The sequence below is a fragment of the Eptesicus fuscus genome, chromosome 4 (genome assembly GCF_027574615.1).
Source record: "Eptesicus fuscus isolate TK198812 chromosome 4, DD_ASM_mEF_20220401, whole genome shotgun sequence".
NCBI lineage: Eukaryota > Metazoa > Chordata > Mammalia > Chiroptera > Vespertilionidae > Eptesicus > Eptesicus fuscus.
The window spans coordinates 29,841,088-29,859,756 of record NC_072476.1 but is presented as its reverse complement, the minus strand read 5'-3'; the positions used below and the strand labels follow the sequence as shown (position 1 = coordinate 29,859,756).

The window sequence follows — 18,669 nt, the reverse complement described above, 5'->3', positions numbered from 1 at the left end:
CTTGTAAGACTGTCCGTGGTTTTGTGGAAGTAAATCTGCCCAATTTCTCCAAAGTGCTGGGGGAGAGAATGATCAAAGGGAAGGCTGAAACGGAGATGTTTGCGAAGGTTTGCCAAATGACACAGCCATAACATATCCAGTTACTCTGCAGACTTCTAGAATGTGTGCTTTTCTTGATTACATCTCCTGTTCCACCACAGTGACTGTTGGTTCAATTTGTTCCTCTTTAGTTGACTTGAATCATCAGACTGTATTAATTTAATTTCATTTTGTGATTCTCAAGCAAATGCACTATTTCCTTGTCTCATGGTAAGTAACTGTTTTGTTTTTTTTTAAACATCTGGCTGGGACAGTCAGTTCGGGTCATTCTTGTCTGTGTGCTCTGGCCCCATGCTATGTGAGGACTGCTCCAGATGATCACCATTCAGAATTGTCGGAGCTCCAGGCTTTGGGGCTTCAGTGCGGACCATTGTGCTAGTGGTCGGAGTCTTGCCCGACTGTGTGTATTAAAGCACCAGGTGGTAGCAGCGCTGATGGATGGAGGATCCCTCACTGCCACTCAGGCAGAGTCAGCCACTGCCATTTGCAAATGAACCTAGTTCCTGTGAGTTTTTTAAAGCTACTTCAACTTAGTAAATAAGAGTCACTGTGGACTAATTCTGGAGGTGTCAGTGATCTATTTTCCAGACTGTTCTAAGGCTTACACTGTGTGCGAAGCCACATACCTGGAAACCCACATGAAGTGACTGTTTTCTGTTTGGTGTCACCCGTGTGGCCATTTTGGGTCACACTGAAATGAAATCCCTATATAGCTTTCCCCCAAGTGCCAGTTACTGTCCCTCAGTAGAGAGAGCATCAGAGCTTGGGTTTCTCCCTGACTGTATGCCCAGCGTTTGCATATGGCCATCTGGGAGTTGGGATTGGTTGGTTTACCCTGAAGTCTAACAGTTTGGGACCAGACTGAATTGTTCTGTTAAACACGTAAAATCTGAGGCTGGAGGACCAAGGGTGTTGGACAGACCAGAGGGGCTCTGACTGCTTGTAACGAAAGGATTCCTTATTTTTTTTTTTTTTTTTTTTTTTTTTTTTTTTAAATATATTTTATTGATTTTTTACAGAGAGGAAGGGAGAGGGAGAGAGAGTTAGAAACATCGGTGAGAGAGAAACATCGATCAGCTGCCTCCTGCACACCCCCTACTGGGGATGTGCCCGCAACCAAGGCACATGCCCTGACCGGAATCGAACCTGGGACCCTTCAGTCCGCAGGCCGACGCTCTATCCACTGAGCCAAACCGGTCAGGGCAGGATTCCTTATTTAATCAGCCCAGATTATTTTAGTTCTGGCTTTCCCATGCCTTTTCTACTTCTGCTTGCCAGATGTGGGGGAGCTAAATAGGGCCGCTGCGCCAAGGAGTGCCCAAAGCTGATGGGGATGGAAGTCAGCACTGAAGGCTGCTTGTGGGAGGCTGCCCTGCCATGTCTGGGTCCTTTCCTGGAGGTTGACATTCCCAGAGCCCAGGTCTAGATGCAGTCCCCTGGGCTCTCTCTATAACAGCCTCTCGGTCCTTTTCCTTCTTGGTACTGTTAGTGGATAAGCGTGCGTGTATTGGTTTGATCATTTGTTTATCTCTAGCCGTTCAACTAGTCCCATGAGGACAGGAACCGAGCATGTGTAGTCACTGTCCTGTCCCACCTGCTAACACACAGACCTAGACCTGGCCCATAGAGGTACCCAGTCACCATTGTCACCTGATTGAATACTCCCGACATTCAGAAACCCAGACAAGGATTGGCAGTCATCCTACTTTGAGGATGCTCATATTTCAGGACTTGTGGAGGCAAGGTTTGGTCAGACATGGTTGTGGGTGAGGGGCCCCCTGGGGTGCGAGCTGAGTGGTCTGTGCAGGAGCCTCCTTGGCCCTCTGCTCCACACACCTACGTATCTCCCACACGATGGACACTGTAAACCTGGGCTAGGACATGGTTTGGTATGGGGCAGTATACCTTCCCTTCAAAAGGAAGCATTACTTGTCTGGTAGAAGTTAAAGTTTAACATTGGACTCTGTCTGTACCAGGTTCTGGAACGCCTGTTCTCATGACCCTTCTTGGAGACTTGCCCTTGGCCTAGTCCCAACCAAGCCACCATTTTCCTTTCTTTGCAGACAAAGGAGAGCTGTTTGTTTGGGGCAAAAACATCCGAGGGTGCCTGGGAATTGGCCGCCTAGAAGACCAGTATTTCCCATGGAGGGTAAGACGGGGTTGGGCGGGTTTGCGGGCAGGCCCAGAGGGCAGATTCACCTGATGTGGTAGCAGCGCCCCAGCACCTGGTCCCCAGGACTGCCTCCCCCGCTTCCGGGTGCCAGCTGCCCTCCTCCTGCTCTGTGGCATCAGGTGAGGCCGCTCAGGTGAGGATCCAGAGCCAGCGGCCAGCACCAACTTTTCTGGCTGTGGGCTCATTGCCCTTTGCTCTTTCCTGTGACCTGTTGGGTGAGCAGTGGGAGGAATGGCCTGTGTGGGTTCCGTCCCTTGGTGCTCTGTAAGAAGCCTCGTCGGAGGCTGTCCTTGGGGATGTGGAGGGAAACAGAAGCAGGCCTCAGAGAGGAGCAAGCTGCAGGCCGGGAGCCGCGGGGCTCCGATGCTGACAGGGAGAGGTTTGAAATGGGGAAGTTGGCATGCCAGGAGCTGTTTGCAGAGGCCTGTGCCGAGGAATGTTTACAGTGAATTTAAAAGAAAGCCGGATGTTTAATATTTAGAATCCTTACCACAGGCACCAAAGTGAAAAAAATAAAGGTTTTTCTTAGGGGGAGGATGCAATTAGACAAAAAGACTCATTTCAAAATTAAAGGAGAAAAAGTTCTTTCTTCAATTGTAGTTTATCTTAGTGTTGTTTACTAGGTTTTTTTAAGTTCTAAAAAAAGCTATTTTTTTGAATATAGAACATATGTCCTTGTTCAAAGTGTATTATGAAAAATCAGTTTCCCATGACTTATCCCAGAGGCAGCTACTAGAATTGGTGTCTGATGTTCCCTCCAGAGACTGTCTCTGCCTATGGAAGTGTGTGTGTGTATGCGTGTATGCGCGAGCATGCGCATGTCTAAGTATTGAACAAGTTTGATTTTAGTAACGTGCTTTGAAATTGTGTAAAGTATCTTTTGAAAACACATGTAAAAATGCAAAAGAAATGAAGTCAGGCTTTGTCCAGAACGCACTGCAGAATGTTTTGTGGCTCCTGGTTATTTTCGGGGCTCGTTTCCACTGGCCCTCCCCTCGGCTGCTGCCTCTCCTGGTCCCTGTGAACTCGGCAGGCCCTGACTCCTTTATAAAAACAGTAGGTGCCGTTTCTGAGAGAATAGGTCAGAACAGACTTTAAACTTGTTAGAAAGACTGGTTGTGGACCACACTTGTCCCCGAGGTGGCTGGGGCTCCCTCGCTTGTTCCCTGAGCTAGGAAATGCCATCATGTGTGAGGAATGGAGAGGCAGTTGACGGACAGTGGGTGGTACCACAGGTAATGGAAATACCGATAATGTGATTTAAACATCCTACTTTTTTCCTTGGTAGTTCCTTACTGCCCTCTCTTGAACCCCACCCAAAGGCCTTCCTGCAGGGAAGCTTAGCAAACAGGAAAGCACCTGGGGTTTGGACGAATGACCGCTGTGACGAGGGGCTCCTCAGCTGCCTCCATTTCCTCCAGGTCAGAGTGCAGACGTAGGACAGCCATAAGCTGAGATGGAAATCTGATAGCATGTTCCTTATTGAAATGGCTGGGCCAGGCCTCGGGCCCTGCAGTGAAGCTGGAAGGAGCAGGCTGCTGGGGCTGACACCACTTGCCACTCAGACCAGACACCCCTTCATTGACTCATCACCCATCAGACCTCCCTTGGGGAATGTCATTCTCTGCATCTGTACCATCAGCAAAGGGACACTTGGCTGCTTTCTTGCCAAACTGTTGTCCTCCTCCTTGTACATTTGTTGAGCCCTGTTTGTGGATGGGTAAAGGAGAGAGCTTGAAGAATGGTGCTGAGATCTGATGGCCTGGCCTTTCCACTCTGTGCAAGCTTGAGGTGCAAGGCTGATGCTTGGGACAAAGGTGGTGGCAGGAACCAGGTTTTGGATCAACCAAGCTGGATTCCTTAAATATTCAATTTGTCTGTTGTTGGGTACCTGGACCTTGCTCCTGTCTGTCCTGTTGTATTCACTTAGAAAAAAAAAATTACAGGAGATTTTTAATCTTTAAAACACTGTATTTTGTTATTAATCTTCAGTGGGGGCTGTGTCACATCATTTAAAAAGTATTCCAAGAAAGAAAAAGAAAGAGTAAAGTCTTATTTATAGCTCCTACAAGGCACTGACTAGTTGTTCTTGAACTCAGAACCTGGGCTTCTCTCAGTTTTTAGGCCCATGTAGTGACATCAGAGCCACCTGATTTAAACCTCTCCTTCCAAAGCTTTCCAGGTTGTTTTCCTGCTGCAGGCTGTGCTGCCCCCTCGCCATGACCCCTCTGGTCAGTATCAGGTTGGGAGCATAGGCTGGGAAACCCTCTGCCTGAAGGCCCCTTCTATATGGCCACCTCGGGAGAGGTGCACTGTGGCAGCTGGGCGCTCTGGGGCAGCGCCTCCTTGCGGGTCGAGCTCTTCCTTTCTCAGCCTGCTCGCTTATGCCAGGAAGGAAATTTCAGAAGCAGCCAAGTGGGGGGAGCAGCAAGTCTGCGGGGCCCGGCCACTGCCCAGGGTCAGTGCTCTCAGCCTTCCTGTGTCTCTCACCTGCTGGGCGCTTGTTTCAGGAACGTGTCATTGTGGAGAGAGATGTTCCTAAACTGAGTTTGCTCAAACTTTTCACTTACTCAGGCTAAGGGTGCTTTTGGTTTTTAGAACTGTTTCCATTTGCAATAATGTTGTGAGTGTAAATTGGTTTAGAATAGAAGCTCCTTTTAACCTTGACAAGGACAAAATAAAAGATGGCTGAGGGCATTCTTCTTCTGGACTCGGTTCAGAGACAGACTGCGAGTGACTGCTTAACGGGGGCCCCCCCTGCGCCACAGAGAGGTGGGCCTCCGAGGCCAGGCCATAGTCCTGGTGAGTAAACCAAGGCTACTCTGCGTTGGGCACTAATGGCCCGAGCACTTGGGGAACAAGGACAGAGGTGCGTAAATGCAGCAGCTGGGCTGCAGGTTAGTGTGGAGAGGGGCACTTCCCCCGCCCGCAGTGGTCAGTGAGATGTGCTCTAATGGCCTGGGGGTTGCTAAGAGTTCACCTGGGCCTGGTCACCACAGAGGCGGCATGCCTGGCCAGCCTGGAACGCTTTCTGCATCTACGAGCCTTTGCGATGAGCTGGGGCACGGCTTCTTGTTTGTTTAGTGATTTCTCTAATAGGCTTTGCCAAAGACGTTTGTTTAGGGAGGGAGAGGTGGGAAGCACAACTTGGTTACTAGCGTCCATTTGTTTGTGGCCAGGAGCCCTTAATGGACTTGTCTCCCACGCCAAAGGCGCCAAGCTGCGGGGTCGGCACTGCTGCCTCTGGGCTTTCAGGCCAGGCCATCTGGATAGGTCTTTCCCTCTTACGCTCAGTAAACTCCACAGGCTGTGACAGATCCCCTTTCCAGCTGTCACACCGCCCACTCCGGCAGGATGGCAGGGTCTGGTCAGAAAAGCAGTGTCGCATCGTAGCTGAGGGCTGAGGAGTAAGTGGTACAGGTGCACTGTCTTAAAACTTGCCATCTAAGAAAACAGTATACGTGCATTTGCTTCTCATTGCACCAAGAACCTCTGGAAGGACAATTACAAACCAGTCAAAAGTGGTTTCCATACCTGGGAAGGTTAGGGAATGAGGCAGATGATACTGGTAGTAAAAGGTACTTAATGTCTTTTTATTCTTTTTCATTGAATGTTATTTTATATTGTAGCCATGTGAATGTATTTCCTATTCAAAATAATAATAGAAAAGTGCCCCTTTTCTGGAGAACTGGGGTGGCCATGTGGGTATGGAAGTCCTTGATTAGTGGGCACACACATTTCCAAGGCCAGGCTGTGAACAATGAGTCATTTTAAAGGCAAACTGGCAGGCCCTGGCCAGTGTAACTAAGTGGTTAGTGTCGGCCTGTGCACCGAAGGGTTGCAGGTTTGATTCCCGGTCAAGGGCACATACCTGGATTGCAGGTTCCATCTTGCACATGTGGGAGGCAGCCAATTGATGTCTCTCTCACATCAATGTTTCCCTCTCTCTCCCCCTCCCTCCCTTCTACTCTCTCTCTAAAACAAAATCAATAGAAAAAATATCCTTGGGTGAGGATTAACCAAAATAAATAAATAGAGGCAAACAGAAGCCTCCATATCCCAGGAGGCTGCTGTTACCTTGAGGTGGGCCTTCCTGTGATGAGTGTTGTCAGCGTGGACGGGCAGTGTTGGCAGGACTGCTGCCAGGCCTTGGGTACCTTCTGAGACATAGTCAGCATCCCTCCTCAAGGGTGACAGGACTCATTGAGGCTGGAGCTGGAGGCAAATGGGTAAGGACCCGGGGCCAGGGTAGTTCCCAAAGTGGACCTGAGAGAGGAGAAAGGGTTTTTCCAGGCACTCTAGTGAGCCTCGGTGGTGACCACTAGGAAAGGCTACTGAACACCTGGCCGGAGAACAAGTGTTGCCTCTGGCGGGGTCACACTCACAGGGGACTAACCTCTGTGGGATGTCACTCAGGGTTCGCGCTTGTGCCCAGAGTGGCCTCCTGGGGGCTGGACAGTAACGCCCACTGCTGACCGGGTGGGGAGTTGGGATGGCCCTTTCCATGGTGATTGCATTTGCTCGGCCCAGCAGACCTGCCAGGTAGGTGTAGGTGTCCCCATTTATCACCCAGAGGAGGGAGCCAAGGCTCAGAGGCTGTCACCTACCAAGGGCCCGGATCAGGCCCAGCTGGGGCCACCTCCAAGCCTGTCTGTCTCCCAGTTGGCCATTTCCCCTCACCGTGTGCTGGCTCTTGTTTTTCAGGTGACAATGCCTGGGGAGCCCGTGGATGTGGCCTGTGGTGTGGATCACATGGTGACTCTGGCCAAGTCATTCATCTGAATTTTCCTGCTGACCAGGTGAGCCTGCCCTGGCCTCAGAACCACTTGATTGCTCAGCAGAGGCAGCCAGCGGGGTTCTGATGGGGCTCAGAGAGGACCAGAGCCCTCCATGAAGTGTGACACTCTCTCCTAAAGCCCTTAGGAGGTGCAAACTGAAGTCCGGAGACGTGGTCCCTGCTCCGGTGAGACCTGCCAATGCAGCACATCACGGCTGCCTTTATCGGGCTGGTGTGCAGGAAGATGGGCCCAGGGCTGTGCGTCCCAGCATGGAGAGGATCATTACAATGTCTTGGCTCTTTCCTGGGAGCACAGGATGGCCTCTGGTGTCACCTCTGGCCCAAGAAGCTGGTCTTAAGAAACCTTTGCTCATGATATGCATTTTGTCTGATCTTGAAAGGAGCCTGACAGAGCGCAGTGCTCAGGAGGCTTCTGCAGCCCCTGGAGCTAAGCAGAGCTCGTGGTGAGCGTGTGTGTGGGCACGGGGCAGCCCAGCCTGACTGAGGGAGCCGGGCTGGCTTTGGCCTGGGGTTTTCATTCAGGTCCCCCCCGCCCAAAGTGGACCCTGAAAGCCAGCTTGCTGGTGGGACACATGCCGAAGTCCTTTGCTTGGATTGGGGTTCTCCCTGAAAATACAGTGGGCACCAGCTCGGCACCCCATGGGCTCCTGGCTGTCAGCAGCCTCCTAACCATTCTCACGGCCTGGCTGGGAGAAGTGGACAAGCCCCCGCGGGAAGAAGATCGAGGCCTGATTCTTGGGGCTGAGGGCTCTGAACATCCCGCCAAAGCTTGGCTGCAGTGCCAGTCTTGGAGAAGAGCGTCATTGTGGAAAACAAAACATAATGTAACTTGTCTTATTCTTTAAAAAAATATTTTAAAAAGCTCTTTTGGAATAAAGTCTATTTTCTGCATTTTTATTCTTAAGAGCTGGAGAGGTCTTTTTATTTTACTTGATCATTTACCGAGATTAGCTTTCAAAAACAAGGTATTTGATAAAGAGGCTACTAGATGCCAGTGAAAAATATGGTAGAAGACAGTCCTATTTGAAAACTATTTTCTAAAAGTCTACTCCCACAGTTCAATTGGGAGAAAATGAAGTATAAAAATAACTGGTAATCCAGTTAAGTTATTGGTTATAGATAACTTGAATGACTTGGATATTTCAGCCTTTAGGTCAAAAGATTGGCTAGGACTAGATGTCACAGGACAAGATCCCCTAGGCCAGTGGTCGCCAACTGATGGTCCGTGAGGTCCAAAAGGTTGGCGACCGCTGCCCTCGGCCACTGCCGCCACCATGGATATTAGAAGTAGAAGTAGGATATAAGGGCACGAGTGCCTGGGTGGAACGGATTAAACGTTCTGTATGCGCCCTAAATAAAAGGGACTGTTAACGCTTGCACGGCAGGAAGGCCAGAGGCCCAAGTGGTCCCCTTTCCATTCGGATGGACCTCAGACAGTAATGGGATAGAATATGGGCTTGCCCTGTATCAGGAGGAAACCGCCTGGGGAAATGCTTCCTGTAAGATTCTTGCCCTGTTGTTCCCATCCAACAGAGGTAGAGAAGGACTCCCAAAACCATCCGGCCCCCGTCCTGCGATGTAACCTATACCTCCTACCTCTGGGGGGGGGGGGGGGAGCGAGGGGGACAGAAAAAACAACTGGGAATCATGTCACAGACAGCTCGCTCTTACTGTCGCCTTGTGTCCCTTTCATTCATTCAACAAGTACAAACTGTGTGCCCCTGTGTGCCAGGGGCTGTTTATCACAGTCATGGTAACAATTTCTGTAAGCAGGTCTCATGGAACTCACATTTTAGGGGGCAAAGTGGACAATAAACAAGCAGAATGCAAAGTACGTTAGATGGTTGTGTGGGCTGTGGGGAAAAATAAAGCACAAGGAGATGGGTGATGTCAAGACAATTGCATCTTAAAGTGGAATTCTCACTGAGCAGATTGCTGTGACCTGAGGCAGCAAGAAGCAGCCATGTAGTGTCTGGGGGAGCGGCCCCAGGACCCCTGATCTGGGCTCACTTCTTTGTGGGGCCAGTTCTTATGTTATTACAGCAAGGCTTTTCCATAAACTTGGAATAAAATTGAAAATGAGCTGTCATTTTCCTTCCTGAAGCTCCTGGCTGGGCCGAGTACCACATGCCCCAGCAGTGAAGAACGGTCCAGGCACCTGAAGGGGCCCGGCCTCTCCTGACCAGCAGGGGAGCTGCTCAGACCATTCTGAGGGCCCTTCTCACAACGGCTGCATCAGAACTGATTGAGCACCTCCGTTTAACCATGCAGTCTGCTGGGGGACATACCCTTTCAGATGGTCTTGGGGTTAGCACCCAGCACTGGTCCCCACGAGGCAGCCATCACCCCAGGACCTGTCCTGCCCTGTGATGAGACCCCAGGGGCTTACCCCTTCCCCAACCCCCACTCATGCCTTTCTCTCTCCCAGGTGCATTCCCCAGCTGCTCGGACTCAGGTTGCCCCAATTAAGAAATCAACCAATGAATGCATAAATAGTGGAACAAATTGATGTTTCTCTCCTCTCTCTCAAATCAATGAATAAATTAGAAATCCCAGTCCTACTTGGTTTGGTTCAGTGGACAGAGCTTAAGGTCTGAAGGGTCCTGGTTTTGATTCTGGTCAAGGGCACGTACCTCAGTGGCAGTGTAAATCCCCAGGCCAAGTTGGGGCGTGTGAGGGAGGCAACCAATCAGTGTGTCTCTCACATCGATGTTTCTCTGTCTCACCCCCTCCCACACTCTCTCAAAATCAATGGAGCCCGGCTGGTGTGGCTCTCTGGTTGAGCATCAACCTATGAACCAGGAGGTCACACACAGTTCGATTCCCGATCAGGGCACATGCCTGTGCCATGGGTTCAATCTTAGTAGGGGGCGTGCAGGATGCAGCCAATCAGTGATTCTCATCATGGATGTTTCTGTCTCTCCCTCCCCTTCCTCTCTGAACCCAATAAAAAAAATATATTAAAAAAATAAAAATCAAGGGAAAAATATTCTTAGGTGAGTATTAAACAAAAATCCCAGGCCCGTATGCTTCAGTGGTTGGCCTGTGCACCAAAGGGTCATGGGTTTGATTACCAGTTAAGGGCACTTACCTGGGTTGCAGGTTTGATCCCTGGCCCAGTTGGGGTGCGTGCAAAAGGCAACCAATCAATCTCTCCCTCTCCCCCTCACGCCTCCCTTTTACTCTAAAAATCAGTGGGGGGGGGGGGGGAGAGGGTGGGGGGTGGGAATCAATGGAGCTGGGGACCCAGATGAATCTGTGATGTCCAGGCTTGAGCTCCACAGTAGCCAGAGCTTCCTTGGGCTCGGGGGTGCATGGGTGCTCCAGCCCCATCTCCACTCCCATCTCCAGTGCTGCTTCTGTGGGGACTGGGGTCAGTGGGCTGAGGGCTCAGTGGCTGAGTGTCAACCTATGAACCAGGAGGTCACGGTTTGATTCCTGGTCAGGCATTGCGTGGGTTGTGGACTCAAACCCCAATGCAGGGTGTGCAGGAGGCAGCCAATCAATGGTTCTCTCTCATTGATGTTTCTATCTCTCTTCCTCTCCTTTCCTCTCTGAAATCAATAAAAAATATTTTTAAAAATATATCCTCGGGTGAGGATTAACAACAACAACATCCTGGCCTTTCACACAAGCCTTGCTATTGAACATGGAGCAGCAGCAGCCGAGGTTAAACTTGAGCCGGAGACCATGTCTGGAGTACTAGCTGTGCTTTTCTCAGATCTTGGGCCACACGGAGGTGCATGCTCAGCAGTCAAGTTTAAAAGGATAAATCCAGACTGTTGTCACCTCCTCACACCAGGCGTTGATGTGTTGCTAGGGAGGCCAGCAGGTGGGCTGTGGCTGGTGGTGGGGAGGCTGCCCTGGGGGAGCAGAGAAACGTCTTGCTATCCCACTGGGAGCTTAATGCAGCTGAGGTGCCAGGAGACCAGGGAACACAGGCCATGACCATCAGACAATGCCCGGATGGAGTCCATCTTGGAGCTGGAAACAAGTTCAGGTTCATGGCCTTAGGACGTCCCACAGCTGCAGCTGTCGACCTTCATTCCAGCGTGAGAATACTGCGGGTGACGCAGAGGCTTGAGGGGAATGTATCCGTACCCCTGGGCACCCACCGCACTCCAGGCCCTGCCAGTGCCGAGACGCAGTGGTGAGGAGGCGTCTGTTCCAGCTTGTGCGTCTGGGGCCTGGCTGCCTCTGGTCGACCTCCAAGTGAGGCCACCTGCCCAGGAGGGGGAGTTCATGACAGCCGTGGGCAGACTGTACCCTCCACCCCGGCTTCTCAACCCTGGCTGGACCAGGGGGTCATCTGGGGAGGCTTTCTTTCTTTTTGATGTACCACATTGGTTACTCACCCGCTGATGAATATGTCGGCTGGTCCCACTTTTGTGTTCTTGTGAATAATGCCAAAACATTCATGTGTCAGTTTTATGCTGGCCCAGCTTCCTATTTTTTTGAACATTCCCACACAAGCATGTGTGTGAATGTTTTCAAATTTTCAACGAGTGGAATTGTTGAGGCATTCATTTAATTTCTAACTTTGACACTTTTATCATGTAAACCGTCACACACTGTAATCTTGAGTTCCAAGACACTGAGTTATTTCTTTTCCTGAATCCAGCCAGTGTGGCTGTTCCCCACAGGCCGGCTAGGGGCTCCCTGCTGCTTCTCCAGGCCTCTCCCCATCAGACCCGCTGCGCCCGGGGCTCTCCAGTGAGCAGACATGGCGGCAGGTCCAGCAGACAGCTGCTGCTGGTTCAGCTCGGTGGAGCTCTTGGAGAAACACCTCAAAGGAGGTGCTCCACTACCAACCTTCGCAAGGCAGGGACCTCCGTGTTCTTCCCTTCATCTCACTCCTCCGCCTCCGTGATGCTCTTCACCGTGTTTACAGGAACCTTCTTTAACTGCAGAGAGCGGTCAAATACCACACATTTCTCTCTTGGCCGTCCTCCATGCTGTGCATCCACACCTGCTGTATTTTCTACCACATTCCTTTCTCCAAAAAAACTGAGATGTAAGTAGCGTAACATAAACCATTTTATGTTTCTGGTCTGCAGATACCCCTCTGGAGCCATGACATCCACGGGGACTCTTCATTGCCCCCATACTCTCCAACCAGCTGCAAAGGCCTCCCTTCCCGCCCCTTCCTCACACTCACGGTCACTCAGGCAGTGCCAGGCCTGGGCCCGGAGCTGGGGACCCAGATGAGTCTGATGTCCCGGCCTGAGCTCCACAGTAGCCAGAGCTTCCCTGGGCTCAGGGGGGTGCACGGGTGCTCCAGCCCCATCTCCACTCCCATCTCCAGTGCGGCTGCTCCTGTGGGGGAGGTGGGTGGGGACTGGGGTCGGTGGGCCGAGGGCAGGCAGAGTCCTGCCCTGCTCACACCTGCGCTCCATGGAAAACGTCAGAGGACAGGGTGAAGGGGGTCCAAGTCCCAGGACCTGCTGGTCTCAGGCCTCCTGCCAACAGGGCAAGAGGCAAACGTCAGCGCACCTGTGGGGGGGATGCTGATCCTCCCCATCACCAGCAGGGCCCTGACCTGCCCTGACCCCCAGGCCCACCTCTGCCAGAGGCTTGGGGACGAATGGTGGGTGTTGCAGCCAGTCTCCGAGATGGCCCATGATCTTGGCCTCTTGGTTTTCACATCTTTGTGTGGTCTCCTCCTGTGTCAAATCAGCGGGGTGAGGAGCGTGTGATGGTGCGTGGGTAGGGGAGATACATTGGCCTTGGCCCTTGAATCCTGTGCTCCGAGGGAAGCCAGGCAGCACACGGTGAGGACACTGGAGCAGTCCCACGGGGAGACGCGTGGAGCGGATGGGAGGCCTCCTGCCAACCCAGCCGTGTGAAGGAACCGCCTTGGAAGGGATCCTCCCTCCCAGCCAAACCTTCAGGCTGCGGCCTCGCGCGGGGCTCAGCCGGACTGCCCAACGCTCCCGAATTCCCACCCACAGAAACCGTGGCATACAAACAACCATTTCAAGCATTACGTGTGGGGCAACTTACTCCGCAGCACCGGTAACTAATACACCCCTCTCGCTCTCGGGCCGTTCCCTCTCCGATTCTGGGTGCTGGACTGGAAGGCTTTCCTGCTTCCCCCCCAGCCCCTGGCCTGCGCTCCCCAGACCGCGGTATGGAGAAAGGGGAGATGAGTGGTGGCCCTGGATCCGAACAAAGACAGCTGTCAGCCAACATCATTGTTTTCTCCGTTTTAATTAACACTTTACAAAGTACAAAATATACTGTCTTTTTTGGGGAACATTAGGTACGTTTTTCTCTCCGTCATACAGTACATGAATCTCCAGGGGTTTTTTTTCTTCAACAAAGTCAGCGTGAGGGGCCTTGGTGTAGGGCTGCCCACTTCTCCCCTCACCCAGGGCCAGAGGCAGGTGCCACTGCTACTGCTGGTGACCTGGGCATGCCAGTGAGGGCTAGGTTCCCCAAGATGAGGCCCCGGGCAGGCGGAGGCCCCTCAGAGCCCCACTGTGCATCCAGCATCCACGCACCCCATCTCAGGATAACGGAAATGGTTTTGGCATAGAGTAACAAGAGGGCTTGTCCACTGCCCCCACCCCCGTTTTGGAGCCAATCCTGCTCAGTTCTTCCGGGACCATTTTCTAAATATAAATAGGTAAACTGAGGCAATGGACAGAAAACGCAATGAGCTTGGTCTCTGTCTTGGGATCTGAATTTGGCCTGTTTTTCACCTTTCCGCTCCCCTGACCCCTGGTCTCCAACGTTGCTGGCTGCCCTTCCCGGAGGAGCCCAGCAGGCGCGGGCCCAGCACCCACAGCTCTCCCTGTGAGACTGACCTCAGGACTCGATGCTTCTGAGGCGGCGGCTCGGCAGGCCCAGGCTTTCAGGCTGGCTGTGCGGACAGAGTCCCCGCAGGGGACACCTCGGCCCCCACCACAGGGCAGGGCTAACAAAACCAAGTGGCCTGGGCAGCCCTTCCAGGTCTGCCTCCCTCCACCCGCTCCGCAGGTGGCCACCGGTCAGAATGCTACCAAGGCCTCAGAACACCGAGGGAGGCAGTCCTTCAGCTCACATCGAACTCCGCACACGTGCTCTCACACACACTGATGTGTATGACACAGCACATACGTACACATCATGTGGAAGTGCACACGTGTGGCTGTGCACAGACCAGTGTCCTGACTCTCACAGCCTCCCATCCCCTTGAACGGACAGCCACACACTCCCTCACCACGGGTGCCCACGGGTGCCACAGGCCGGGCCACCCCGGTGCCGGGAGCCCCAAGGACAAGCAGCTCCCTTAGCCAGCAGCCCGTCTTCACCTTCCCACACAGCAGGCTCCACAGGAGGGTGCGAACGTGAAAGCTGAAGGCCACAGCCCACCCCGTCTTCCCTCCACGACCTATGCAAACGGTACGACAGACAGTTAAGGGTGTCCTTTGGCTGCCTCTAATTTGAAAATGAAAAACAAAACAAAAAAACTAACCAAACCTGGGACGAGCTCTGAGACCCAGCTGTACCAGGGCTCAACTCTCCATGCGTGTGACAACCCCGGGCCACTCCTCCCAAGCCGGCCTCCCGCTGGCGTCTCGGTTGGCTCCCCTCCCAGGCGGCCTCTGAACGGCGGGCTCCTGCCTGCTCCAGGCCTAGCCCCTCCTTGGCACGGCGGCTGGGATGTCTGAGAAGCCAGTCTTCCCATCCTCTTGCCCTGAGCTCCTCTCAAGCTGACCACCAACTCCGTGGCTCCCCAGCCCTGACTTACAGCGGCACAGATACATTGGGGGTGTTTTCTTCCTACCCCCAGCCCAGTGTTCACTCAGGAAGTGGCATCGACAATTCCTCAGGGCTGGCGTGCTCTGCCGTCAACAGGCAGAGAGATCCCCAACGTCGCTTCTCTTAGCCGGGGCTGTGAAGGGCCCCTGTCCCACATCCGGATCCAGAGGCTCAGAAAGGCGGCCAGGCGGCCGTGGGGAAATGTGGCCAGGAGGGACCGGGGGTGGGCAGGCAGGCTCATTACCGATCATCAGGCAGATGGTACCCTTGGCTTGGACACCGGCCTGGCCCCTCCCAGCTCTGACTGCCAGGGCATTCTGTCACCTCAGAGGGACAAGCCCCCTCAGACTACACTGGGCCCCGAGGCCGTGCTGCCGGAGCCTGGTGGGCAGCTCTGGGTCACCTGGCTCCTTCCCTGCCCACCAGGGGCCTGGAGGTGGGAGGAGGGGGAGAATGCTGGTGCTGGGGGGCTCTCGACCCCCTGAATCTTGGGGAGGGGAGGTCTGCATGCCTCTCCAGCTTGGGGGTGTGCCCTGAGCGGAGGGCAGTGGCCCGGATGGCACCTCCTGACTTTGCTGGGTCAGGGCTGGGGCTGAGGGGGCAGGAGTTTCCCAGGAACCAGGGGAGCCTGGGCTGAGGATGCAGCAGAGGCGGGCTTTCACAACTGTGGACGCGGGAGGAGGAGTGGTCACGGTGCCCCCTCCCTCCCTCTCCTCACTGTTGCGTAATGGTGGGGGTGGGGGTGGGGTGGGCAAGGGGCGAGGGTGGCATTTAGACAGTTTGAGCTTTTCTTTCCAGGGAGTGGCACCGCAGCAAAGACACAGGGCCTGCCTGCCCCCCCTGCCCCCCCGAGGCAGCTTTGCCCACAAGCCCAGCTTCCCTCCCTGCTGCATGCCCACCAGCCAGAGCCAAGAAACCCTCAGGGCCACCTCTACGGCAGGCCTGGGCACATGCCCCCTCCACGGAGAGCCTGGGAGGGGGGCGAGCAGCTGGCCACTGGGGGGAAAATGCTCACTCCCACACCCCAATGCTGTGCACACCAAACCACAGACCCTGCTAACCACAGGCGCACAGACCCGAGGACCCGCCTGCCCGGCGCCCCCGCCTCTTCACACAGCAGGACCGGACTGGGAAACAAAGGGCGGGTTTCCGGGTGGAAGGTGCCCCATCCCCTCCCTGGACACACATCCAGGGCACACACAGGGCCTTGCTCAGTTGGACAGGGCCAGCCCAGGAGGAGACCTGGGAAGGAACCCGAGGCTTCTATCTAAGCTGCAGGTGAGATCAGCCAGGTGAGCCGTCAGCATGAACGGAGCCATGCGAGGGGGTCAGGCCTGGGCGGAGACTCGGGGTGACGGTCCAGCAGGCGGGGCGAGCTGGGAAGGGGGCTGTTCTGTTCAGCGCCTCCCCTCTGAGCTCTACCATCTTGAAATTCAAGGGTGTCAGGGTCTTGGCCATGGAGATGGGAGTTCAGGAAGGGGCTGAACCCAGCTTTCAAGAAAGAAGGGGGAGAAACCCACGATGCCCCCTCTGGGGCTCAGCCCCTGGGCTGCTGGTTTTGTTTTTCTGTCAAGTCAGGGCGGAGGCAGCGGCCGGCTTCTCGCAAAGTCGTATTGCCTATATACTTGAATTAAAAATACACGGTGGCTCAAACGTGCCTGTGTGCACGGCAGACACGGCGGGCGGAGGCCCTTACACACACACACACACACACACACACACACACACACGCACACACGCACACACACACAGTGGGGTCTGCGTCCACGTACCGCACACACACGCATGTGCGTGCCCACACAGTATATATTAACATATATATTGCTCAAGTATATATGCTATTTACAGTATATATCTATATCAACATAAAACACAGGTATTTATACGTGTGTACAATAGATACGCCCTAGGGGCCTGGGGAGCACGCATTTCTGGGGTCACGGGGCCTACACACTTGCTCGGGAAGGAGAAAAAGGTCAAGTGACGTGGTTAGGGGGACGGACGGGAAGGGGCGGGGAGCGGCGCGCCTCAGAAAACCAAGGCCTTCCAACGACAGAAAGGGGACTCGGGGCTTCAAGTGTCGCCCAGCCACTGGGCCACCCCCGTTTGGAACCAGCAAACAAGTTACACGTTTTGGTTGTTATGGAGTTTTGTGCAAAATGAATTAACTTAAGAAAAAAAGGTGGGTTCCTACTCAGTGCATGAGCCCCGAGATCGGCCAGGATCCAGCTGCACAGCTACTGCACCGGGGCCTCCAGGGCACGAAGGACCCCACACAGCTCAGAGGAAGGGGTGGGGCTCACGCGGGCCCTCACCAGACCAAGGGAACGGCCCTCCTCCTCCGAGACAGCGCGAGTCAGCCGATGCCCAAGGAAGAGCACCAGCAGGGCAGGGGCCCCGGCGGGCCCTTCGCACGCAGAAAGCACCCCCGGTAGAGGGAGGCCGGGGCTCACCCCATTCTGCCTGCGAAGCCTCCAGGGGGACACGCCTGCCTCAGCTGCCTGCCACCTGGCTGTCCGCCTCCCTGTGGCCCTCGGGTCCCGACACTCAGAACCACAGCTGCCTGGGTACCTGTCATTGGGCCCGGCGGGTAACAGACCTCTGCTCCCGGGTCCTGCTCCCGGGAGGGCCAGGGCCCAGCTCTCATGCCTGTCCCTGGAGCCACGGGGCACCAGCCAAGTGACGCTGGGCCTCTGGTCCCCAGGCAGCTCAGCGGGCCCTGTCTCTAGCAACGGCTGCCAACCTCAGCCTGGGCACAAATACATTAAATACGAAACTAAAACGAAGTACGTTTTCTCTATTAAGGCTCAGTTAAGCTGCCTCCCAGATCAAGTACTCATGAATGCCAGGCCCAGAACCGAGGGGCGGGCAGGCAGGCGAGTTGGGGGCAGAGGCCTTCTATGTCCCCCAAAGCGAGGAAGGGAGGAGACAGGACAACAAGGGAGCCTGCGCTGGTCTAGTCAACTGTTGGGGAGGAGGGGTGACCTAAGGAACCCCAGGCCCAGAATGCTGGGAAGCCGAGGCTCCGCCTCCTGAGTAGGGTCCAGGGAAAGCGGAGGGGACAGGAGCTCACACCCTAGGCTGGTGGGTCTCCCAGGCACCGCCTCCCAGGCGTCAGTGCTTGTGGGGGGGGGGGGGAGGGTGTGGACAGGGCCCCCTTGGCAGTCTTGCTGGGAGTCGGGGCACAAGCCCTGTGGTTGGCAGGCGAGGCTCTGGGTGGCGCGGGTCTTCCCCAGCTCGGGGCCGCACCCGAGCTCTGCCGGAGCCTCACCTGCATGTGTCGCCAGGGCCGCCCACTGGCCTCCACTCCGGGAACCAGCCCTGAGCTGATGGAACCAGAGACCAGCAACCACAGTATCCAGCTTGCCCCCTCACCGGGGCCTCCCCAGGCTCCATGAACTCAGTCCTGCTCAGCCTGCTCCCCAAGATCACATGCGAATTGGTACCCCAGTGTCTTGTAGGAGGCGCCAGCTTACGTCAGTGTCTGCCCCTGGCCGTGGGCGAGGCCGGGTGAGGGGGCGGGTCAGCTCATCAGCTCCCTGGGCCTCAGACATCATTTTCTGGAGTGGGGGTGGGGGGAGCACGGGGGGTTCTCTGGAGGCTCTGGGAAGGGAGGACATGGGGAGGCCCTGGCCTGGGCCCAGGCCTGGCGAAGTCAGCAGTTGGGGGTGCGCCTCTGAGGCCCCTTCTTTGGGGGACCGGGGGCAGATTTTCCAGTCTGTTGAGAAATACTGCAAGAAGAATCGTCGGGCAGGGGCGGGAGGAGGAGACCCTTCTAATGCTTCTCTGCTTGGCTGACTTTCAGGGCGCTGATGACGCCGTTAATGTTTTCTTCTGGGACCTGCAAGGGCAG

At 54.6% G+C, this 18,669-nt stretch overlaps 2 protein-coding genes across 7 annotated transcripts in view; one reads left to right on the top strand and one right to left on the bottom strand.

Annotated features, from left to right (window-relative positions):
• The window catches only part of RCC1L (RCC1 like), a 35,658-nt gene extending 27,684 nt beyond the window's left edge, over positions 1 to 7,974 (top strand). For 3 of the 6 annotated variants that reach the window (XM_054714826.1, XM_054714825.1, XM_054714821.1), the window contains 3 exons: positions 2,163 to 2,248; positions 6,977 to 7,071; positions 7,189 to 7,974. In XM_054714826.1, coding sequence (XP_054570801.1) covers positions 2,163 to 2,248; positions 6,977 to 7,054 — 164 coding nt within the window. In that variant the 3' untranslated portion in view covers positions 7,055 to 7,071; positions 7,189 to 7,974. Of the gene's footprint in view, positions 1 to 230; positions 304 to 2,162; positions 2,249 to 6,976 lie in introns of those variants that run through there. The other 3 variants (XM_054714823.1, XM_054714822.1, XM_054714824.1) reach the window with 3 other exon arrangements.
• Positions 7,975 to 17,926: 9,952 nt separating this feature from the next.
• CASTOR2 (cytosolic arginine sensor for mTORC1 subunit 2) overlaps positions 17,927 to 18,669 on the bottom strand; it is a 48,526-nt gene continuing 47,783 nt past the window's right edge. The window contains exon 9 of the mRNA XM_008141496.3: positions 17,927 to 18,657. Coding sequence (XP_008139718.1) covers positions 18,592 to 18,657 — 66 coding nt within the window. The 3' untranslated portion in view covers positions 17,927 to 18,591. The remainder of the gene's footprint in view (positions 18,658 to 18,669) is intronic.